The sequence below is a fragment of the Mustela lutreola genome, chromosome 2 (assembly GCF_030435805.1).
Source record: "Mustela lutreola isolate mMusLut2 chromosome 2, mMusLut2.pri, whole genome shotgun sequence".
NCBI lineage: Eukaryota > Metazoa > Chordata > Mammalia > Carnivora > Mustelidae > Mustela > Mustela lutreola.
In genome coordinates, this window is record NC_081291.1 from 8,331,310 (window position 1) to 8,352,605 (window position 21,296).

The window sequence follows — 21,296 nt, forward strand, 5'->3', positions numbered from 1 at the left end:
CCCCCTCTGGGCCGGCCCCGCCCCCAGCCGCCCGGTGTCCCGGCCGCGGTGGAGGGTGGGGGATGCCGGGAGAAGGCGATCGCACCTGGACCGCAGGTGTGTGTGTGTGTGCGCGCGCGCAAGGGGTCTGGGTCTGGTGTGGTCCTTTCGCTCCTCCTCCCGGAGTCCCAGGGGCACGGTCCCCGCCACCGCTGCAGCTGGGCGCTGCGGGGGGCGGGAGGGGGCGGGGCTGGCCGAGGCCCAGCTCCGGGAGGGCTCGGGCGGTGGCGGCGGCGGGAGGTCACCCCTCCCCCCACCAACCCGCCGCCCGAGGGCTGGAAGCGACCCAGCCCAGGCCTGGTACGGAGTGGTGGCGTGACTGCCGCGGGGTGGGCAGTGGGGCTGGGTCAGTGCGAGGCTGCGCAGGGAATGGCTAAACTGGACGTGGGCCCCAGTCCCCACCAAGCCTCTGCCTGCCTTGTGCCTCAGTTTCCCCACCTGTAATACGGGGTTAAGAATGCTTTCTATCTGATAATGGCATTGAGAAAATTCACTAACTAGGAGGCAGGGGCCTAATGGAGGTCCCTCAGGCAAAAAGGCCCCATAAATGGGTGGCTTTTTAGGAGCCATTTAGTGCAGGGCTGAGTACTGGCCCAAGGGCATAATTAATGGTACTATTATTCCCCATGGGGATGTGACATTATTTGTGTGTTGCTTTCTCTACCAGAATGTCAGCCCCAGGAGGGCAGGAATTTGCATCTGGTGTCACTGCGGTGTTTCCCGCACCCAGTGAAGTCTCAGAGTCTGTCAAAGATCAGGGTGTGTGGATAAACATTGCGCCCCTGACCCAGCTCCCAGGATTCACATCAAACAGGCTGCTTATGAAAACCACTTTAAATTAGAAAAGGTAAGAGGCATCAGTGCACACAAATGGGAACAGAGAGAGGAACAGAGGGCCCAGCCCCATGTGAATATGACCACTCCAGAGCCCAGTGCGCAGCTGGGGGAGAATCCCAGGAAGGCATGGCAGTGGAGGCCAGGGTGATGGTTCTTCTGGGTGTGGCTTCAGGCCACCTGGGCTCAGAGGTCCGCTTTCCGGAAACTTGCTCTGTTCAAGGAGTTCCTGGGGGAGGGATGAGGTGGGTCAACATGGCCAACTCCATAGTACTCCTCAGCCTCCCCAACCCCCTTCTAAAGATCCTTCTAGGGATTCTGATCCTTTCCCATCCATTTTGCTCTGGCCATAAGTTCACAGAATCTCTTTTGGAATCTTCCACCAAAGCTAATAATTGTGCCCATTTTATAGATGTGGAAATCGCGGCCCAGGAAGGTGAAGTTGCATGTCTGGGAAATGACCTAGCTAGGATTCCCAAGTGGCTACCAGGAGCCTGCCCAGCCTGCATGCGTGTCCCCTACACATGCCCATGCCGTGAGCATGCGTGTTGACAGGCATGTGTAGGACAGCACCCGTTTGTGCCCGCCTCTGCCCTCTCGATGGCTGGGGAGGCCGGGTCAGGCACCTGAGGCCCGCAGTGGTGGGTGCCAGCAGCTGGGGCAGGCGCTGGGTGAGCAGCGGCTGCAGAGCCTCCCGCAGGCGGGCATAATTCCGCTCTAGCTCCCGGTGGTACTCCTTCTGGTCGGGTCCTATCAGGGCCTTGTTCTTCCGCAGGGCATCCTCGCACCTGAGAGACAGATGGCAGAAGAGGCTCAGGGGCTGGAAGTCAGGAGAAAGCAAGACTGGAGAGGTGGGGGGCGGTCCAGGCACGGGGACAGGGGTGGCAGGAGCTATAATGCAGGTCTGCTAGGTGGAGGAAACTTCAGGAGAACCAGAGAGGTGGGAGCGCCATATTGGACATCCGGGCTACAGAGAGGCAGTATGACGTCAGGAAGGCCAAGAGCCCATGGTTGGGGGGCTCGGAGGGGTCAGGCCTACTTCTTGCAGAAGTCCTTGAAACAGAGCCGCAGCTTGTTGTGATGCCTGAAGAGTTTGGGGTCTTCTGGGATCTCTGCCAAAAATACCTGGGCCACCTCCAGGGGTCCCTGCCAGGTGAGAGGGGCTCATGAGGGTGTCTGCATGGCCCCGGGGGTGCCTCGGATGGCCTGCCCGCCCCACCGGCTGTACCTGGTTCACCGTGGGCCCCACAGAGCCCTGTAGCACCATCTGTAGCATCTTGGCATCGGGCGGGTCCTGCTCGGTGGCGAAAGCCAGCTCCCGTGTCTTCTTCTGCATGTCCTCGATGGCCACCTCCACCGGTGTCAGCACTGTCTGTGGGGAGGGAGGCCGGGCAGTTGGCAGGCACTGGCTGCGGCCTGCAGATGTCCTGACCCCAGCCAGCCTAGGGCAACCTGGCCCCCTGCTGGGGGTGGAGAGGGCTTCCAAGAGGCTGTGTCATGAATAGGGCGTGGGGAGTCTGCCTGCCTGGGTCTGGGGTAACCGGGCCTCCCCTGATCTTGGGTCATGGCCTTTCCCCTCCCAGGGTCCGGGGCCTCTGCCCACCTCCTCCCGGTGGCACACGCGGATTCGCGTCTTGATGTAGGGGAAGGCGTGGTCTGTGCTGAGCAGGGTCTTGCGTTTGTGCTGTTCCGGCAGCTCCCCATGTGCACGGCCGTCGGGTGTGAAGGGCGTGCAGAAGAGGAAGGTGCGCAGCCCGTAGTTGCGGTCGAAGTAGGTCACCCGGTCCTTGAGCTCGTAGGTGTCGAAGTGCGGTTCCACGTAAGTGATCTGGATGTAGGCCTGGGACGCGGGGCTCAGGTATGAGGCTCCCACAGCCCCAGTACACACACTTGGGGCTTGCCAGCCTCCCTGCAGGGCCCCATCGCTGGAGAGAGGGGATTTGGACCTCCTTGGGTTTGGGAGCTTTAAATCTGGGGTTCCCACAGCTCCCAAAGCCTCGATGTTCGAGAAACTTCCGAGAAAGAAGGATTTGGGGTTCCTCAGGGAGATAAGCTCTGAAGTGTGCCAGGGATAGGATTTGAGGGTCCCCAGGAAGTAGTGCTTTTGAGTCTCCCTGAAGATAGGATTTGGGGGTTCCCGGGATGGTCAGGAGCCCTCCTCACCTTCTGTGGGTCAAGCTTGGTCTTGTCCACGGGGTTCGAATCTTTGACAATCTCGACCACGTCCTCCCCAAACCTCTCCGTGTAGAACTCCTGGGGACACGGGGCTGACTTGGGGCCGCAGAGGAACAGCAGCCCCCACGCCGCCCCAGCACAGCCCAGTGCCCGTCTACCCCCTACCGCCGGGACGTGCCTCCAGCCGGTGTGAGATCTCAGCCAACTTGGTGATGGATGGCTCCTTATACACAAACTCCTGCTCGTCCAGGTCGCCAAAGCGGGCACCATAGAAGCCCACGCGGAAGTACGTCCCAAAAACGCGCTGCATCTGTGAGAAGGGGAGCTGTGGCCCGGGACGCCTCTCTAGAGGTCCCCTTGCCTTGGGGATGCATGATCCTGAGCCCCATGGGCCAAAGAGGTGGGCAGGGCCAGGGAAACCCTAAGAACATTCGGTCATAGGCATAGTCGGGGGGACCCTGAGACCCAGACAACAGCTAGCTGCCCACACCCTCCCTCTTTCTCCCCACCCTTTGTTCCCTGGCTCCCCCAAATCTTTGTTTTCGTTCAGCACAAGCCCCTGCTTTCTGACTATCCCTCTCGTCCCATGCAGTTCTTCAGAGTCTGGATCTCAGTATGAAATCAGGACTACGGCTCTATTGCTTACCACTGTGTCCTCAATGCCTACAGGGCTGGGTATACAGCAGGTGCTCAATAAATGCTTAAGTGGTTGAGGAAATGCACAGCCCTCTAGGACAGAGGCTCTGTCTCCCTAGTTCCAGGGCACCCCCCTTCCCAACCAGGTATCCCACCCTCTGCCAGAAAGGAAGAGGGTAGCTCCATGTTCACTCACCAAGGCCGATCCAGGCAGAATGGGGCGGGCACAAGGGTATTGGTAGGGAAGGGAGACACAAAGTCATGGGAGAGGTCAGAGGTAAGAGCCCCCAACCCCCAGGGTCCTGGTTATGCTGCCCTAGGAGTACCATTCTTCGGGCAGAGGCCAGAGATCCAGGGAAGGAGGGGACCTGCCCATCCTACCCGGCCCCCACCCAGCCCTCCCATCTTGGCTCTGGGTTCCTGCCTTCTTTGGCCAGAAAATTCTCCCCAAACTAGGAGATGCCTAAAAATAGACCCAAGTGGGGAAGAGGCGGGAGAGGGGGAGCACGAGATGGAAATGAGGAGCAGAGATCCTGGGAGAAGCTGGGGGAGACCGTGAGAGACAGAGACCCAGAGAACCAGAGAACCAGAGAGAGAGAGAGAGTGTGTGTGAGCAAGACATGGAGGCAAAGAGACAGGGAAAGAGATCACAAGACAGAGACAAGAAGGAACACAGAGACAGACAAGAAGAGAGTCAGAGCCCCCCCTCACAGGCAGTGACCAAGCTGGCCCTGCCCGAGGGAGGGGTGTCTCTGGAGAGCTCCCAGCTGGGTGAGTCACAGGCTGCCCTCGGGATCTGGGGTAGGGAGGGGGCCCTGGGGGAAGCAGAGGGTGCGTCACTGCCCACTGAGCACCAACCCCTGTGGCCAGGCAGCTATGTTCCTCCAGCACCCTCTGGTGGTCCCTGACCACTGCTGACCAGCCATCATGGGGGCCCCAGAGGCAGGTGGCCACTGGGCTGACTCACCTCCCAGCCGGAGCTCTGTGGGGGAGAGAAGGATCAGCATCAGCTGAGCTGTGGTAAGACGGGAGGTGGGGCCAAGGGCAGGGTCTGGGAGGGCATCCTGGGCCCACCTGGTGCATGATCTTGGTGAAGGCCTCCTGCAGTTTGCCATGAACGGCAGCCAGCTTCTTGTAGTCTCGGTGGGCTTCCAGGATGGGGATAAGGGTCTTGTAGACCTCGTTCACTGCCTCGTAGAGCCCGCCCTGGTGGTGGGGGCACATCAAGATTCCCAGCATCCTCCCTAGCTCTCTCTCCTGCCTGGCACAGCCCACCATCTGTACAACTACCCATGCTCTAGAGCTCCATCTTTCATCACCTACTCCAGGAAGCCCACCCTGACCACCCTGCCCTCGATAGGACACCAGTCTTTCCACTCAACCCCCACAGATCCCTAAATGGTCTCTACCTTGCTTACTACGGACCGGGTGCTGTGTACATCTGTATTTTACCCATGTTCCTTCATCTGTGGGAGGAGTTTGTTTTGTTTTGTTTTGTTTTCCTTTCTCAGAGGGAAAACTAGAACTCAGAGACATGGCTCCCCAGGGCCAGGACCTGAACACCAGCCCTTTTGGTTTGGTGCCCAAGACCTCCACACCCAGCTACCTCCTGGGACATGGTAATGGCTGCTCCTAAGTGCCCCTGACCCACAGCTGGTACCAGCATCGAGCCGGGCACACACCAGACACCCTGGAACATTTGGTGGCCAACTGTGAGCGGTCTGTGTCTACTGTCTAATTTATTCCCAAGGCTTTTGTTTCTGAGCCTTTAACACAATGACTATAATGAAAACCCCACTATTGGGGCTGGCAGCATAGAAAAGATTTCTCTCTGGAAAACCTGACCTTGAATCTGAGCAGGGCTCTGGATCTGATCACCAGTTCCCATAAACACGGGGAAGTGAGGAACAGGTAAAGCAACACCACTGGATGCAGCCAGAGCCCTGGCTGGGCCAGAAAACCCCTTGGAACAAAGCCGAGGTCCCAACAAGTGAAATGCAAGGGAAAATCCAATTGCTTTCACTCAAGCAAGCCAACTGGAGAAAACCTTTTTAGAGCAGTGGACAATACAACACCTGGGCTTCAACCTATTAAGGAAAACATTAAAAACCCTATTGTAAAAAGTGGGGAACTGATGCCCTCTCATTCTTGTTTTCTTTCTTTGATTCAAAGAGCCTTAAGAGACTTGTCAGTCACAGCCACTGTGAGTTTTTACATGAATCCTGATCCGAACAAATCAATTGCAAAAAGAAAATGGTTTCGAGATTGTCAGAGACATCTAAGCGCGGACTGGTATTAAAGAGTTGAATAAACGATTTCATCAGGGACAACTGAGTAGTGGCTCAGTTGGTTAAGCTGCTGCCTTTGGCTCAGGTCATGATTCCAGGGTCCTGGGATTGAGTCCCACATTGGGATCTTTGCTCAGTGGGGAGCCTGCTTCTCTCTCTGTCTCTACTTTCTTGTGCTCTCTTTTTCTCTGACAAATAAATAAATCAATAAAATCTTTAAAAAAAATAAAAAGGATTTCATCAGTGAGGCCGCACAGAGAGGTACTGTACAGGTGACAGTGTGAGGGGTAGGGTTTGTTTTAAGCTGGAACTTCTCTGACTCCCAACACACACAGGGATCTCTGAGATCTTGTTGAAATATAGGGTTCAGAGGGTTGGAGGGCCCAGGACTCTGCATTTATAACAAGCCTCCAGCCGGTAACCATGCTGCTGGTCCTTAGACCACACTGAGTAGGCAAGGTTTGGAAAGAAAAAAAACAATGGGCACCTGGGTGGCTCAGTGGGTTAAGCCCTGGGTCATGATCCCAGGGTTTGTGGGATCGAGCCCCGCATCAGGCTCTCTGCTCAGCGGGGAGCCTGCTTCCCTTCCTTTCTCTCTGCCTGCCTCTCTGCCTACCTGTGATCTCTCTCTGTCAAATAAATAAATAAATAAAATCTTTTAAAAAACAAAAAACAAAACAGCTGAACGGTCATGTTGGGTTTCATCGGTCAATTTGTGAAAATTAAGAGCTTATCTTTTTTATATACCAAAAAACCTGAAAATTAAGATCTTGTCTTTTTATATATATACAAAAAAAGAAGGGAGAAAAGAAAATGCCATCAAAAACCAAAAACCAGGGGCGCCTGGCTGGCTCAGTGGGTTAAAGCCTCTGCCTTCGGCTCAGGTCATGGTCCCGGGGTCCTGGGATCGAGTCCCACGTCGGGCTCTCTGCTCAGTGGGGAGCCTGCTTCCCCTCTCTCTCTCTCTCTGCTTGCCTCTCTGTCTACTTGTGAGCTCTGTCAAATAAATAAATAAAATCTTAAAAAAACAACAACAACAAAACCCAAAAACCAAAACCAGAGAGGCAAAGAGGAGATGAAACCAGAGAGTCGAGACTGGTGGTTGCTGAATTCGAGCGCTGGCCCTGGGGACGGAGGGAGGTGCAGACTTTTACGTGTGCTCAAACTTTTCTCTAATAAAACAAAATTAAACAGCAGCTGAATGTACGGAAAGCTAACTATGTCCAGGCCACATGTGAAGGGTTTTACAGGGAGAGAGGCAGGTAACCCGAGCTCGTGAAAGTCCCCATTGTCCTCAGGCAGTCCCTGGCCCAGAAAGGGAGCAGGCAGCGGCTTCACCTGGAGCCTCCAGGAGCAGGTACTGGGCCCATCGGTGGATCTGATGACACCAGCCCAGCCCGAACCCCACGTCCCACGGCCCCCCACAGGCCTCACCATGGTGAAGTAGGCAGCGGCCTGCTCCAGCAGCCCCACCAGCCCCAGCTCTGTGAAGTGCTTCCCGGAGCAGAAGCCCTCCTCGTCAGGCGACAGGATGTCGTCGGAGATGGCAGACTCCTCCAGCACGTTGGATGAGATGTTCTGGGGTGGGAGGTGGCATCAGGCCCCCAGCCCACGGGTGCCACCCCCTGCCCATCGCACCCCCCCGCACCCCCCACCCCCAGCAGCTCACCTGGAAGGAAACGCAGCCCACGGGCAGGTAGCGGCTGTCCTCCAGCAGGGCGAGGTACTCGGCCACCAGAGCGGCGGCGTGCACCATGCACTGGGCGGCCTCCGCGTGGTTGCCCAGCTCCGCGTGCTTCCCCGCCATGTTCTGCAACCACGTCAGCCGCAGGTCGGGGGAGCCCTGGTAGCCGCGGGCAATCCTGGCATGCAGGTGGGGGATGGTGAGGGGGATAGGGACTCGCCCAGCCCCCACTGCCGGCCCCTCACGGGTCCACCCCCTCTACTCGTTATCCCACCCTCAGGGCCCAGCACCAGCCAGGCTCCTCAGCTGGAATGGGAGGCCACGCCCCCGTTCCCCTTGCTTGGGCGCCTCCCCCGCACCCCATGCACCAGGCCACCACCTCCCGTCGGCCCCCACGCCTTCCCTAGCTCCATCATCAGGCATCTCCCACCTCCCACTCCCCTACTTCTTCCCAAACACCCCTCACCTCTCCTCTGAATCACTTGTTCCCAGACCCGTCACCGGTCAGCCCCTCACCTGGCTCCCGCCTGTGCCCCTCACTTGTCCTTACTCTCTCTGTCACTCTCTGTCATCCTCCAGGCATGTCCGCCCGGCACCCTCCGCAGCGTCACTCACCTTGCCCTCCCCTTGCCTGTGCCCCCTCCTGCCTGCTCACCGCTCTCTCTCCCCACCTGCCGTGGGTGGGAGTGCCGGAGGGCCCACCCAGCCCCCCTCACCTGTACATAAGATCAATGAGCATCTCCGGGTCCTCCTGATGCTCCTTCATCTTCACCGTGTCCGTCAGGATCATGTGCAAGTTGAACATCAGGTCCTGGACCTGGAATGGGGGGGTGGAGGGGGAGCGGCCGGGCACGATGAGGGCATCGCGACATGCCCGACAGCCTCAGTGGTGGGGCAGGGCTGGGGGAGGGGGCGCAGTGGCAAAGCCGGCCGGGCAAAGACACTGGCTGAGGAAGGCATGGCGGGGGCCCGGCGGTGTCACCTGCTCGGCGAAGGTGCTGTCCCGCAGGCCCACGTCCTCCTCGGCGTAGGTGAGGATGGTCTTGAGTGACCGTCTCAGGTGCTCTTCGCTGAAGCTCTGCGTCGTCCCCACTAGGGACGACAGCGACATGGTCACTTGCATCTTCACGCGGGCAAAGTTCTATGAGGAGCCGGGAAGGACGAGCACGCCTGTGAGCCCGGGACCCTCACCCTCGGGGCCCGCTCCTCCTGCCCCCCATCGACCGCACAACCCTCTCTGGCTGGCCGCCCTCCCTCACCGGCGCCTCGGGTCGGCCAGCCATGCCCTCCGCCTGCCACTTCCACTTACGTTGCCAATCTCGAAATTCTGGCGCATGAGGAGGTAGAGCGAGGCGCTGGCGTGCGTGCGGATGGTGCTGACGCGGCTGCCGCAGTGTCGCAGGAGCCTCAGGCAGAGGTCGGCGCACAGCTCAGTGTCCTCCTCGAACAGCAGCTCTGGGAACTGTCCCCCCAGGGCCACACAGGCACAGGTCAGCCCCTTCCCCTCATGGCACAGAAGGTCCCGGATGGGGACTCTGGCAGGGGCATCAGTGTCCTGCCCCCTCTGGCCAAGCACGGTGGGCTTCAGAATGAGGGGAAGATGCTGTGTGACCCTGCGTGAGTGACTCTGCCACTCTGATCCTCAGCTCCCCACTCTGTAAATGATGGCTACGGAGTGTGTCTCACGAAGTGGCTGAGCACACGGTAGGGGCTCAGCAGGCTACACCAATCCCTCAGAGCCCTGCCTGTGGAGCAGGGCTTACCTTGGACACTAGGGCTCGCTGTGTGGCCAAGCCATGCTGCAGGAAGAGGGCGCTCTGGGCGCTGCCCAGACTATACAGTACAACCTTCAGCACGGCCCCCAAGATGCTCTCCCGGGCCTCCGACAGCATCACGGTCTGCAGGGGGGTCAGGGATGGGGAAAAGGAGTCAGAAATCCAGCTGTTAGGGACTGAGCTGCTTCCAGGGTCAGGAGTCAGAGATCACAAGGCACAGTGGTGGGGTCAGAGGTCAGGGACATGCTGGCTCAAGCCCTACCTGCACAATGATCTCCAGTGTATCTAAAACCACCAGGCTGGTCTCAGTTGCCAGGTTCCCCTCCACCAAGGCCTCATGTTCCATTTCATCCTTAGTCCTGGAGGGGATGGGACACGGCTGGGTGCTGAGCTCGCTCTCCCTCCCTTAAGTGCTTTAGGGGCCCCCGTTCTCTGGAAACTGGTCGGACCCCAGCAAACAACTTCCTGCCTACACCCACTTGTCCACACGGTCCGAGGTCTGTCTCCAGTGCGTGACGCTCTTCCGCCAGCGTACGTTCTCCTGATTTCCAAATGGGCTCCTCTCTGAGATGCGCAGGTGCGTGTTCCCAGATGCACAAAAACATAAGGACATGCAACCATGAGACCTGCTCAGGCATTAAGGTACACGTGGGTCAACCCATGAGGACACCGGGTGACACATGTACATGCTAAGGAAACACAGTTAAACATGAATGACATGAAAATGGACAAGGAGCACAGATGCGTGTGCATGGGGACAACGTGTGCACTTCTTTCTGGGGAAGGTGAGGCAGACACAGAGGTACAGATGCCCTCTTCTTGGGGTCTGTCAAAGGCTGGGAGCAGCCGGGGCAGGGGGATGTGCACAGGGTATATCTCCCTCTCACCACGACTCCGCCGGACCATCTCCTGTCGTGCCCCAATGGTGCCCAGGATGGCTTCCTCCAGACGAGCCTTCATGTCCAGTGACTTCTTAAACGTGAGGCTGTTGATGCGCTCAAAGGCCTTTTTCCCCTGTGAGGGCAGAGAACAGGGTTCAGGGCTGACTCTGCCCTTTCCTATGACACCTGGGCTGCTTGGTCACACTCATTCAGCCTTTTCTGACCTCCAGAATCATGTGCTTGGAGACACGGCTCTCCCCTTTCCTGCAAGGTCTTAGCCCATTCCCAATTCGATTCATGAAGACAATTCTCCCTTCGCTCTTTGGCTAAGCCCAGAAACGGCCCACCCCTTGACCCTCAAACCCACAGGCACCTGTGCGTGAAGATGGTTCACCTTGGCCCTGTCCACCCACTCAATCCCCAGGCCCACCCCACCCCCAGCCCCATACCTTGTACTCAAAGGCAGCCAGGCAAAGGTAAAGCAAGTCCAAGAGGCGGCCCAGCTGAGGGAGGGCAAGGTCAGCAGCCCAGCGCTGCAGGAGGGCCGGCTCGGCGTTCTTCAGTACCCAGAGCACACACACCAGTAAGGTCCGGCTGGACTCGGCAGAGAGGGGATAGCCTGAGCGAGAAGCCTGGGGCCAGACAGGGGAGAGGGTGCTCAGAAGGGATGGAGTTGACTCTCATGTCCTCCACACTGTGATGAGCACTGGCCTATCAGAATATCCATATGGGGGCGCCTGGGTGGCTCAGTGGGTTAAGCCTCTGCCTTCCGCTCAGGTCATGATCTCAGGGTCCTTGGATCGAGCCCTGTGTCGGGCTCTCTGCTCAGCGGGGAGCCTGCTTCCCCCTCTCTCTGCCTCTCTGCCTACTTGTGATCTGTGTCAAATAAATAAATAAAATCTTCAAACAAACAAATATCCTTACATAATTTCTATTACCAGGTTGGATGGTGACTCTGGGGACCAGCGCCATACTCACTGCCACTGGACCCTGGGAGATGCTGGCCCGGGAGCCGGGGGCTAGGGGCCCACCAGCGATGGCCATGGCTACTGAGGGGTTGATGGTGCCTCCGATGTCCCCTTCCCCTTCTGTGTCTGAGTCGAGCATCGAGGCCAGTCTTGACCGTTGACCTGGGCCCTCTGGGGGCAGGGACAGGGGGACAGAAGAATGAACCCTTGGTAAGTACTTTCTCGATCTCATAGCCTAGCTCAAAGTTCGCCTCCTCAGGGAAGCCTTCCCTGCTACCGCTCCCCCAGACCAGGGTGAGGTCTCCAGTTACCTATTCTCAGAGCTCACTTTTTGTGCCTATGATTAGACACATCTATCATACCATTGTCTGTAAGATGACAAAGGCCTCAACTCTATCTGCCCTGGCTGCTGCTACATGTTCGACACTCAGAATGTGGCCTGGCTCACAGGAGCTATATATGTTTACTACAGTGATGATGGAACAGTGGCAGGAATAACAGTAATAATAATTAATAATAAATGCTGTCACTATCATAGCCATCAATGGGCACTCAGATAGTCTCCTATGTGCCAAGTGCCATTCTAAGGACTTGGAAAATACTAACTCTTAAACTTCAAAACAACCCTATGAGATAAATGATTTTAGCGTCCCCACTTTATGGATGAGGAAACTGAGGCACAGAAACTGAGGCCTGGGGTCACACAGCAGGTAAATGGTAGAGATGGGATTTTAACCTAAAGAGTCTGCTTCCAAACTCTAGGGTTTTAAGAATCACCCCTTTAGCTGTCCCCACCCCCAAAGGTCTCACCAGAGACAGGAAATGCCAACAAATACAGAACCAGTATCACCCCAGAGAGTCTTGAGACAAAGCATTGACTGAATTTAATGAAATCTCCAGTGTGGCTTAACCTAGCTCAGTTCCTGACCAGACTGAGGTGGCCCTCCCATTTTCCTCTCTTCATATGGGAGGGAAAGAGGAGCTATCACTGGGAAAGGATGACACTGCCTCAGTCCTGACGATTTGTTCACATACAACATCCAAAATACCATAACGAGTTGTAAGACATAGGATGAGGCAGGAAAATATAATTGATAAGGGAGAAAAACAGACAATAGAAGCAGGCACACAGATGACCAAATGTTGGAATTATCAAAAAAGGATGTTAATGTATGAATTGGCAGAAAAGATAGACAAACATGGGTTAAAAAATGGTAGATTTCAATAGAGAACTGGGATCTACAAAAACACACCAAAATATCAAACGACCATTTTATAGCCGAAAAATATTAACATCTGAAATTCGGAACTCGTGGATGGGGTTAACAGAGGGCTGGACACAGCCAGAGAAGACAGAAGCAGTGAGCTCAAATACAGGTAAATGGAAAGTTTCCCAACTGAAAATAAAATGGAAACAGAACAGAGCGCAGCAGGCACGTGAATGCACTCCACGGGTCTAACATACGTGCAGTTGGAGTCCCAGAAGGAGAGAAGCGAGAAAATGAGGCAGAAAAAAAATCCAAGAGGTAAAGACTGAGAATTTTGCCCAAATGACAAAGCGGATCCACCCAGAAATCCTCAGTCTGTGCTTCCAACTGTCCCCTGTCCCCCCGGTGCCAGGGAATGCTAACGGGGAGTGACTGAATGAACACGGGGCTCTGAATTTCCCCTCATCCCGATGTTCCTTCCCCACCTGCCCCTCCTCACCTATCAGGGTGTGACAGTATCCCAGTACGCTGCTCCCCAGATTTTCACATAACTCTAGGAAGTAGTGAATGTGACCACTGTCCCCAAGTAATAGGTAAGAAACCTTTTGGCTCAGAGAAGTTAACGCCTCACCTGGGGCCCCAGAGCAGCACACTGGAACTTCTTCATCTGTCCCCATCACCCATGCTTTTATTCCTAACCCTGCTCCCCGCCCTTCCCGACCTGAGCTGGTGTGATCAGGGAAGCCTCTGGATCGTGCAGCCCTGGCCTGCCCCGGCCCACTGACCAGCAAAATCGTGCAGGCGTGGCAGTGTATCCCGTGCGAGCGACAGCAGTGGCAGGTACAACTCGGCCACACGGGCCTTCACAGAAGCCTCGGCATAGCGGGGGTCGGCGTCGTGGCTACAGAGCAGGCTGTGCACGGCGCTGATGGCCTTCTTGTGCAGCAGGGATGCCCTGTGGGGGGTGGTGGGGAGCAAGGAGCTCGGGTTGGAGCGGACATGTCTCCTGGACCTTTCCACCAGCCTGGGGGCCAGAGCGGGCCTGTGCTCACCCCTCGGCCTCAGGCTCCAGGGCCAGCGCCAATTCTGTCAGCAGGAGCCCAGCCAGGAAGTGCTGTTGTCGGAACGGCCCACTCAGCTCGAACATGCTGGTTACCTTGGGGTCCGGGGCCTGGCTGGAGAAGGTGGAGCTCTGCAGAGGGCAGGAAGAGAAAGCAGAGATGGCAGGAGGCAGGGGTCAAGGGTCAGAGGGGAGAGACTGGTGTTAACTACCACATGTGAGGTGACAGGGCCTGGAGGCAAGTTACAAGTCAGAAAAACACCAAATGGAACCCCAGGCGGGAATTAGGATTTAGAGATGAGAAATAAGAAGTTGGTTCCCCGCTCCCACACAAGAAATTACCAAGAGTGGGGGTCAGAAGTGAAGGGTCCGGCTACCTGGGCAGCCGCCCACTCTGAAATGGGCAAATGAGGGAAGAGGGGCTGAAGGCGAGTCGGGGAAGGTCAAGAGAAGGAGCCAGAAGTGAGGCCAGCGCACCTGGGAGGTGGTGGAGGATACAGAGGGCGAGGGCGACGCTGGGGGCGACAGGGGGCAGCAGGGGAGGTTGAGGGTCACGTAGTGCTCGTGGCTGCACAGGATGCGGGTGAAGTCCATGCGAAGCGTCAGCAGCAACGCAGGGTTGGGGGCCGACTGCAGCCGCGCGGACACCTGTGGGGGAGGGGAATCAGCGGGGCGACCTTCACTGGCTCCACCCACCCAGCCCACCACCCCACCGCGGCTGTGCCACGCCCGCCACGCCCACCACGCCCACCACGCCCACCCGTACCTGCTTGTAGTGGGCCCGGACCAGGCTGAAGATGAAGCCGCGGTCCACCAGGGACAGCAGATCGCTGAGGAAGAAGGCCAGGCTGGCGTTCAGGCGCTCGGCCAGCTCTGCGTCCTGGGGGCACAGGGCCGGTCAGCCCACGCCCACTTGTCCCATGGAGCCTCAGTCTCCACACTGGGCCTGGCTCCTCCGAGGGTCACCCATGACCTCCAGGAGCCGCATCACTGCCCCAAAGCCTTGGGGCTTCTTGACACACCCTCATTTCTGGCCTCCAGATGCACCTGGCCTTCCCGGTTGTCCTCTTCCCTCTGTCCCGCCCCTTTCCCACGGCTGTATGTCTACACTTCTCAGGACTCGGTTCAGAACACTGTTTTCTTTCCTTTCATTAGATGGGAACAACACAATATGGACGGCAGAAACTGGCTACTGACTTCCCCCAAATCCTCTCCCACTCAGAGCACTGAAACCCTTCTTCCCAGTTCAGAGCTGGATGAAGACCACATTTCCCAGCCTCCCTTGAGGCTGAGAATAATCATGTGACCATAACCTGGCCAATGGGATTTTGGGGAGAGTGATGTGGTCACGTAGATGGAAGGGGCTGGTCTTCCTGTTCCCACCACCAGTCCAGCCTTTTGGGGCAGGCACCATGGTGGACGGCGATGGCCAGGTCCACACTGTAGAACACCCTGCAACCCACCTATGCTCAGAAACAAACTCTGGTCACATTTAAACCACAAGTGATGATGTCCCAGCAAAGTAACCTCTGCCCTAACTGATGCGCTCTCAATAATCATTTAATAAGAGTACACTAAACATCTACGATGTGCCATACACTGTGAATGAGCCAGATGTGGTCCCTGTGGCTTGTCCAACTCACAGTCTTGTGTGAGGGGAAGGCAGACAATAAATAAAAGGGCAGGAGATAGTTCCGTGTGTTTTGAAGAAAACTGATTGGGGTATGGTTTTGAGAGAAACCGGAAAGATGGGAAAGAGCCAAGACAAGAAAGGCAACCTGAGCAGAGAGAACAGCAAGTGCAAAGGCCCTGGGGCAGGATGTGCCTGGTAACGTTGAGGAATATCAAGAAGGCTGCTTGGCCTTAAGGGGTTGTTGATGCTTGTCTGCTCTCACACAACCATAAGCCACAGGGTGGTTTAGGCTCAGTGGCCTGAGTTCCCTGCAACCTCAGAGCAACCCTCCTCAGTTCCCTGCAACCCAGAGAAACAAGATATAAAACCTGCCTTAGCTCTGAGTCCATAGGGGAGCAGAGACTGGGTCTTCCTTATACAATGAGCCTGGAAGTCAGTGCTCGATAAATGTCAAGCGAAGCAACAGAACCACTATGGCCCATTGCTGATGCCCCACTTGCAGCTGGGATGCTGCTGCTTCTCGGGGGTACTGTTCCCCCCTACTGCCCATTCATAGGGTGGTTTCCTCACAGTCCAGCTCAGCCCCTGAGAATATCAGCCCTTGGGGAGGCTCCAGTGGAACAAGGTCGAGAACTCTGAGCCCAGCCCAGAGGTCATCGGAGATTGCACAATGGCTGACTTGGGTTGGGCTGGCATTTCAAAAATCTGGAAAGTTCCTATCAAAACCAAAAGTCCCATTTCTCCTGAGAAATCAGGCATTCCAGCTACAGCCAATAGGTACATGCCCCTGCGTCCGCCCTAAGGCCCATTCCTCCCAGGTGGTGAGGGTGTAGGCTCTGGAGCTGGTGGCTTGGGTTCACATCCACATTCTGCCCCTTCTTGGCTGTGTGGTATCAGATTGTTACCCAGTCATTCTCTACCTCAGTTTCCCCATCAGTAAAATGGAGATAACTTCATGGGGTGTTTGGGAGAATTTAATGATGTCATCCATCTAACATGTTTAAGATATACAGTAAGTGCTCAATAAATACTCAATATTATTATTATTACTATTGTAATAACTTATTATTATTGCCTGCCCAGCTCCTGTGAACACTGGAATTAGTGATCCAGGACCTGGACAACCAATGATCGAGGTCTCAAAGCATCAGTGTTCATTTACTGAGCACTTACTGTATTTGGCACTGTGCTAAGGGCTAAGGGATCTCTCTGTCCTCCCTCCCCATCCTCATCAACCCCCATTCCCACGTTTGCTCAGTCCACTCTAGCCACACCTTCTAACTGCTCCTCTAACAACCCAGGCATGGTCCTACCTCGGGGCCTTTGCCCTTGCTGGTCGCACTGCCTGGAGGGCCCTTGCTCGAGCCATGGCACAGGCAGCTCTTTCCCCTCCTTCAAGTCTCCTTAAAAAGTCAGCTCCATGCAAATGGGGATTTGGGTCTGTTTGGTTCACTGCTGTGTCTAGCATCCGGACTGTGCACACAGTCGTTGCTCAAAAGATGCTGAGTCAACAGACTGATCCGGCAAGGGGATTCATGGTGCCCCCTGCCTGGCTGGCTCCAGGTCCTGTCTCAGACCCCTCCCACTGAGGCCCATTCCCACACACCTTGTACACCCGGGTGATGACTTCCAGGCCCACAGAGCCCACGAGGGCCGCAATGTCGTCCAGGAAACGCCCAGGGAAGCGAAGCTTGCGGGGCGTGTCCAGTCGTTGGCCCAGAAGCAGGTGCAGCGCCATGCTTTTCACCTGGCGGGGGGCGGGGGGGTGGTGAGAGTGGACAGGGCTTGAGGGACTGAACAGGGGGGCCCACCAGAGGGGGACAGGGCCTGAGGGGCTGAGTGGTGCTTTAGCAGCAAGGCACAGGGGCTAGAGGTGGGCTTAAGGGGTCCTGGGTAGAGATGGAGCCCTGACTCTTAACATAAGGCTTGAGCGGGCAATGGGCAGAGGCTGAGTGGGTCCTAGGCAGGGTGCAGGGGTGGGGAGGGTGAGAGAGCCTGGGAGAAGGTGGGGGCGGGTGGCGTCACCTCTCCATCGAGGGGCTTTCAGGTGAGTTTCAAGGGGGTCTCTCTCTTCAGTGTCTCTCGACATGGGGAGGCGTCTCTTGGGATCATGGCTCGGAGGTCTTAGCTACAATCTCAGAGGAGAGGGCCAGCCCGAGGCAGGGAGGAGGGGGTCTTACCATGAGCTGGAAGAAGAACCAGGCGTGCTGCAGGACGGCCTCTCGCACGGCACTGCCGCTGACCACCCACTGCAGGGCCAGCTCCTCGTGCAGCAGCTGGGGGCGGGGGCAAGGGTCACAGAGAGCCAGGGAGCCCAGCCCGTGCCCTCCTCTGGAGGGGGGCGTGATGGGGTTTGGAAGCAGTGGGATGGCTTGGGGTTAGCGCAGCTGGAGACCATGCAGGAGAGGGAGCGGAAGGAGTCAGCACACCCTTTCCCTGGGCCCTCCAGACACTTCTGGGTTTTGGGGGAGACGGGAGCTCCGGGGCCAACATGGAGTCACCCACCCCCTGCCTCCCACTACCTTCTGCACAGTGGGTCTCGGCTGGGTGGCTGGTGGGGCCAAGGAGGAGCCCTCGAGGTAGGAAGAGGTTCGGCTAGAGCTGCGGTCGATGGCCTATGATGGGACGGGGCGAGGATGGGATGGCGAGGGGGGTCGTGAGGGGGCCGGCGGCGTAGGCGGGGAGGACATGGTTGGCATGAACAGGGCACAGACGCGCCCGTTTGGACAGGCCCCGGGGGTATGCACGAGAGGGCAAAGAGAATAAGGATAGAGGGAAGGAGATAATGGGGGATGAGAAACAGAAGAGAGAAGGGCAGGGCCAGGAGGGGGACATGAGAGGTGAGAATGGGGACAGGAGCCCGTCGGCGACAGTGGACAGGCCCGGACAGAGGTGGTGGAGCCATGGGGGGTGCGGGTGGACACAGGGAAGAGGGAGGGTGAAGTCAGACAGCCGGAGAGAGTCCGGGAGGTCGGGCGGACGGAGGAGGGAATGGAGACAGGGGAACGGAGCACAGGCATGGGGCCCCAGTGAGGACAGAGAAGGAAGAGGGAGAGAGATAGGACGAAGGTGAGAAGAGATGCCGAGGAGATGCGGCAGGAGCAGCCGAGAGCCTCGGGTTCCGGGCCTGGCCCCGTTCCAGCTTTGCTTGCCTCAGTGCTCCCCATCTGTGAAATGGGCATGGGCACCCATGCTCCACTCTGCCCTCCTCCTTTGCTGGTTGGGAGGTGAGGCCATCGGCAGGGAGAGGAGGCCCGAAGATGGAGTTAGCCTGACCCCTGGAACCTACCTGGGCCCTGGCACTTGCGGGACCCCTGGCTTCCACAGCCCCGGCAGGGCGCAGCTCCCTAGCACTCATGTTAGCAAAGGCCAGCCTCAAAGGGCCCTTCCCGCCTGGAATGCCCACCCTCCCACCGCCTCGTCGCCTCCTAGGTGCTCTTCGAGGCCCAGCTGACACTTCGGAGAATGAGGGCATTGGGGGAGGCCCTCTTAAGGATGCTGGGAGGGGGGCGGCAGGGCCCACGAATCCAGATTTCCAGCAATCTCAGGAGAAGACTGTCCAAAAGGTCCCTTGCTGCTAACAGTCCCCCGGCTTCCCTTCAATGCAGCTCCCTGGGCAGTGGGCACGGGGCTGGAACAAGGTCAGGGGCCAAGTGTGCAGGGAAACCCCCTCGGTGACCTCCTTTCGGTGTCTCGGGGGCTCTGAGCTTGGGGCCAACCTTTGCATGTGCCTTTCCCGCCACCTGGAACAGGTACCTTTCCCTGGCTGGCTCTGTCTCACCTTTCAGGTCCCAGCAAAAATGTCATCTCCCTGGAGAGGCCCCTCTAGATGACCCAGAGAGCCTGGTGGCTTCCCTCCTGTTCATTTCTTTTCAGGCATTTTCACACCCTGCACTTACACACTCGTGAGTTTGTGTGATCGCTGCCTATCTCCCATATGACCTGGCAGCTCAGAGACGGGGCTGGACTGAGATCCATCCCCAGAAAATCTTCCCTGTGATGCCCTAACGCGTCCCCAGGTTCGGGACCACTGCACTAAACACTTTGAGTCTTTTTTTTTTTTTTTTTTTTTTTTTTTTTTTTTTTTTTTTTTTTTAAAGATTTTATTTATTTATTTGACAGAGAGAAATCACAAGTAGACAGAGAGGCAGGCAGAGAGAGAGAGAGAGGGAGGCAGGCCCCCCGCTGAGCAGAGAGCCCGATGTGGGACTCGATCCCAGGACCCTGAGATCATGACCTGAGCCGAAGGCAGTGGCTTAACCCACTGAGCCACCCAGGCGCCCCAACACTTTGAGTCTTGACCACAACTGAAAACTCAGAGCCTCAGGCACAGGGTGAGCCCATAGCAGAGCGAGTACTCGAGAACTCGGACCCAGGTGGGTCCTCAGACCAGATCCCTGGGAAGGGGCAGAGTAAAGGGAGCTGCCCGCAGAGGTGTGTGTGCCTGAAACAGGAGGGGAGGGAGAGCCCAGAGGGTCAGTCCCAGCCCTTTGGCATCCTTTGGATTGCTATGTCAAGGGGACAGCTGAGAGTCTCCTGAACAGGGTGGATTAAAGGGAGTGACAGGCCATGCGACGCAGTGAGGTTAGAGTGGCTGGATTTGCATATTCTTTGCATGCAATTTGCATACTACCCTCTTCCCTCCTGTCTCTGCCTGAGGCCCTGGCAAAAGGCTGGTTAAGATGACCACAAGGCCTATAACACTGACTCCACAGCCCCTAAACAAAGGCAGGAGGGGTCTGCTGCCTCCTTCAGGCAGCCCCCCTAGGTTAGTGGGCCACAGCCGGGAAGGTGGAAGGAGCTCATGCCGAGGTGGAGTGACACACGTGCAGGCGCAGGTAGGGAGGGCACCTGTCTGGGGTCGGCCCCGCAATAAGGAGGTGCCCGTCGCAGCACAGCCTTGCTGCCTCCTGGAGCATAAGCAGAATTCACCCAGGAGTGTGAGCGGTCGATACCCTGGAGACACACGGGGAAGTGGTAGAATCCATGGGCAGAAGGCAGGGGGAACGGCGCAGATCACCGAGCGGGAGCACTGTCCGGGGCCGTACACGCCCCCTGGGTGCCCACACGCAACCCTGGCAAGCGTCTGTGCACGTCTGTGTGTGAGGTCCACGCGCATGTGCTCCCTGTGAGCAGCCGGGCGTGGGGTGCACGTGTGCAAGCGCCCCGTGCACACACATGCGTGTGGTCTGTGAGCACACACATCCGTGGGTATACGCGCGTATACACACCTGTTCCACTATGTCCACACAGCTTTTGTCAATCGGGCCAACCTCCGGCCACCCATCCTTGGGTCGGCCTTGGAGTGCGGAGCCCAGGGCAAAGTCTGAGTTGCCGCCCCTGAGCTGTGACAGCTGCAGATCAGCCCTCCTGCCCAGAGTCAAGTCCGTGCCGCTGTCCGGCACTTCCTGTACCTCCGTCCACCCTAACAGCCTTCACCCGCCCCACCTGCCAGACGGAGCCACTGAGGCTAGAGACCCCAGGGCCTACCCTCGCCCTACCTTGCTGGCCAGGATGCGGGAGACCTCGTCGTCCACAGAGCCCGGGGTCACGGCCAGGTCAGGGTTGCTGCTGCTAATGCTCTTAGAGCGGGCCAGGTAGAGACTGGCGGGGCGGCCCGGGCCACGGGCCAGCGTGGCAGGCTGCACGGCCACTGGAGGGGCCCCTGAGGATGGAGGCAAGATGGTTAGCCCCTGCCTGTTCCCAGCTGGCTGTCCTGGGTGAAATCGCTCTGCCTCTGAGCCTCTAGGCTTCTCGCCTATAAAATGGGCACACTAGTGGCCGCTGTCTCACAGTGATTCGGGGGAGACGGGGCCTGGCACGCACTAAGTGCCCAGAGGGGTTAGAGGTTAGCATTCATGACTTAGCAAATAGAAAAGAATCCAACTGTATTGAGCATTCACTGAACCAAACCTGTTGTACGAATTACTATATCTCATTTACTCTTACCAGCGCCCGCATGAAGGGATGACCACTATTATCCTTGTACAAATGGAAAACAGACCCAGAAAGGTGAAGTCACTTGCCCAGGCTCACAGAGTTTATAGGAGACAGAGCTGGGATTCAAACTTGCGCAACCCAACTGCGTCTCTGATTCAACCTATGGCAGAAGCTT

The 21,296-nt window shown here is 57.2% G+C and overlaps 1 protein-coding gene and 1 long non-coding RNA gene across 10 annotated transcripts in view; one reads left to right on the forward strand and one right to left on the reverse strand.

Moving 5' to 3' along the window:
* LOC131823547 (uncharacterized) lies at nt 1-6,204 on the forward strand. Of its 4 annotated transcripts, none has more exons than XR_009350603.1 (5): nt 1-96; nt 707-3,448; nt 3,641-4,455; nt 4,555-4,704; nt 5,196-6,204. It is a non-coding gene; the product is annotated as an uncharacterized LOC131823547 (long non-coding RNA). The 4 variants fall into 4 exon arrangements; XR_009350602.1 differs by having other exon boundaries at nt 4,559-4,704; XR_009350600.1 differs by having other exon boundaries at nt 2-96; nt 3,641-4,704.
* DOCK6 (dedicator of cytokinesis 6) overlaps nt 856-21,296 on the reverse strand; it is a 41,312-nt gene continuing 20,871 nt past the window's right edge. The window contains exons 22-50 of one of the 6 annotated variants that reach the window (XM_059160006.1): nt 20,683-20,846; nt 20,033-20,137; nt 17,704-17,796; nt 17,362-17,457; nt 16,788-16,928; nt 14,315-14,428; nt 14,026-14,196; nt 13,541-13,680; nt 13,274-13,443; nt 11,291-11,451; nt 10,762-10,944; nt 10,319-10,445; nt 9,911-9,995; nt 9,694-9,790; nt 9,420-9,554; nt 8,966-9,118; nt 8,639-8,797; nt 8,373-8,473; nt 7,642-7,834; nt 7,407-7,550; nt 4,759-4,890; nt 4,652-4,666; nt 3,227-3,352; nt 3,037-3,126; nt 2,477-2,713; nt 2,102-2,245; nt 1,913-2,019; nt 1,500-1,661; nt 856-1,102 (exon numbers count right to left, since the gene is read on the reverse strand). In XM_059160006.1, coding sequence (XP_059015989.1) covers nt 1,060-1,102; nt 1,500-1,661; nt 1,913-2,019; nt 2,102-2,245; nt 2,477-2,713; nt 3,037-3,126; nt 3,227-3,352; nt 4,652-4,666; nt 4,759-4,890; nt 7,407-7,550; nt 7,642-7,834; nt 8,373-8,473; nt 8,639-8,797; nt 8,966-9,118; nt 9,420-9,554; nt 9,694-9,790; nt 9,911-9,995; nt 10,319-10,445; nt 10,762-10,944; nt 11,291-11,451; nt 13,274-13,443; nt 13,541-13,680; nt 14,026-14,196; nt 14,315-14,428; nt 16,788-16,928; nt 17,362-17,457; nt 17,704-17,796; nt 20,033-20,137; nt 20,683-20,846 — 3,788 coding nt within the window. In that variant the 3' untranslated portion in view covers nt 856-1,059. Of the gene's footprint in view, nt 1,103-1,499; nt 1,662-1,912; nt 2,020-2,101; nt 2,246-2,476; nt 2,714-3,036; nt 3,127-3,226; nt 3,353-4,651; nt 4,667-4,758; nt 4,891-7,406; nt 7,551-7,641; nt 7,835-8,372; nt 8,474-8,638; nt 8,798-8,965; nt 9,119-9,419; nt 9,555-9,693; nt 9,791-9,910; nt 9,996-10,318; nt 10,446-10,761; nt 10,945-11,290; nt 11,452-13,273; nt 13,444-13,540; nt 13,681-14,025; nt 14,197-14,314; nt 14,429-16,787; nt 16,929-17,361; nt 17,458-17,703; nt 17,797-20,032; nt 20,138-20,682; nt 20,847-21,296 lie in introns of those variants that run through there. The other 5 variants (XM_059160008.1, XM_059160007.1, XM_059160009.1 and 2 more) reach the window with 5 other exon arrangements.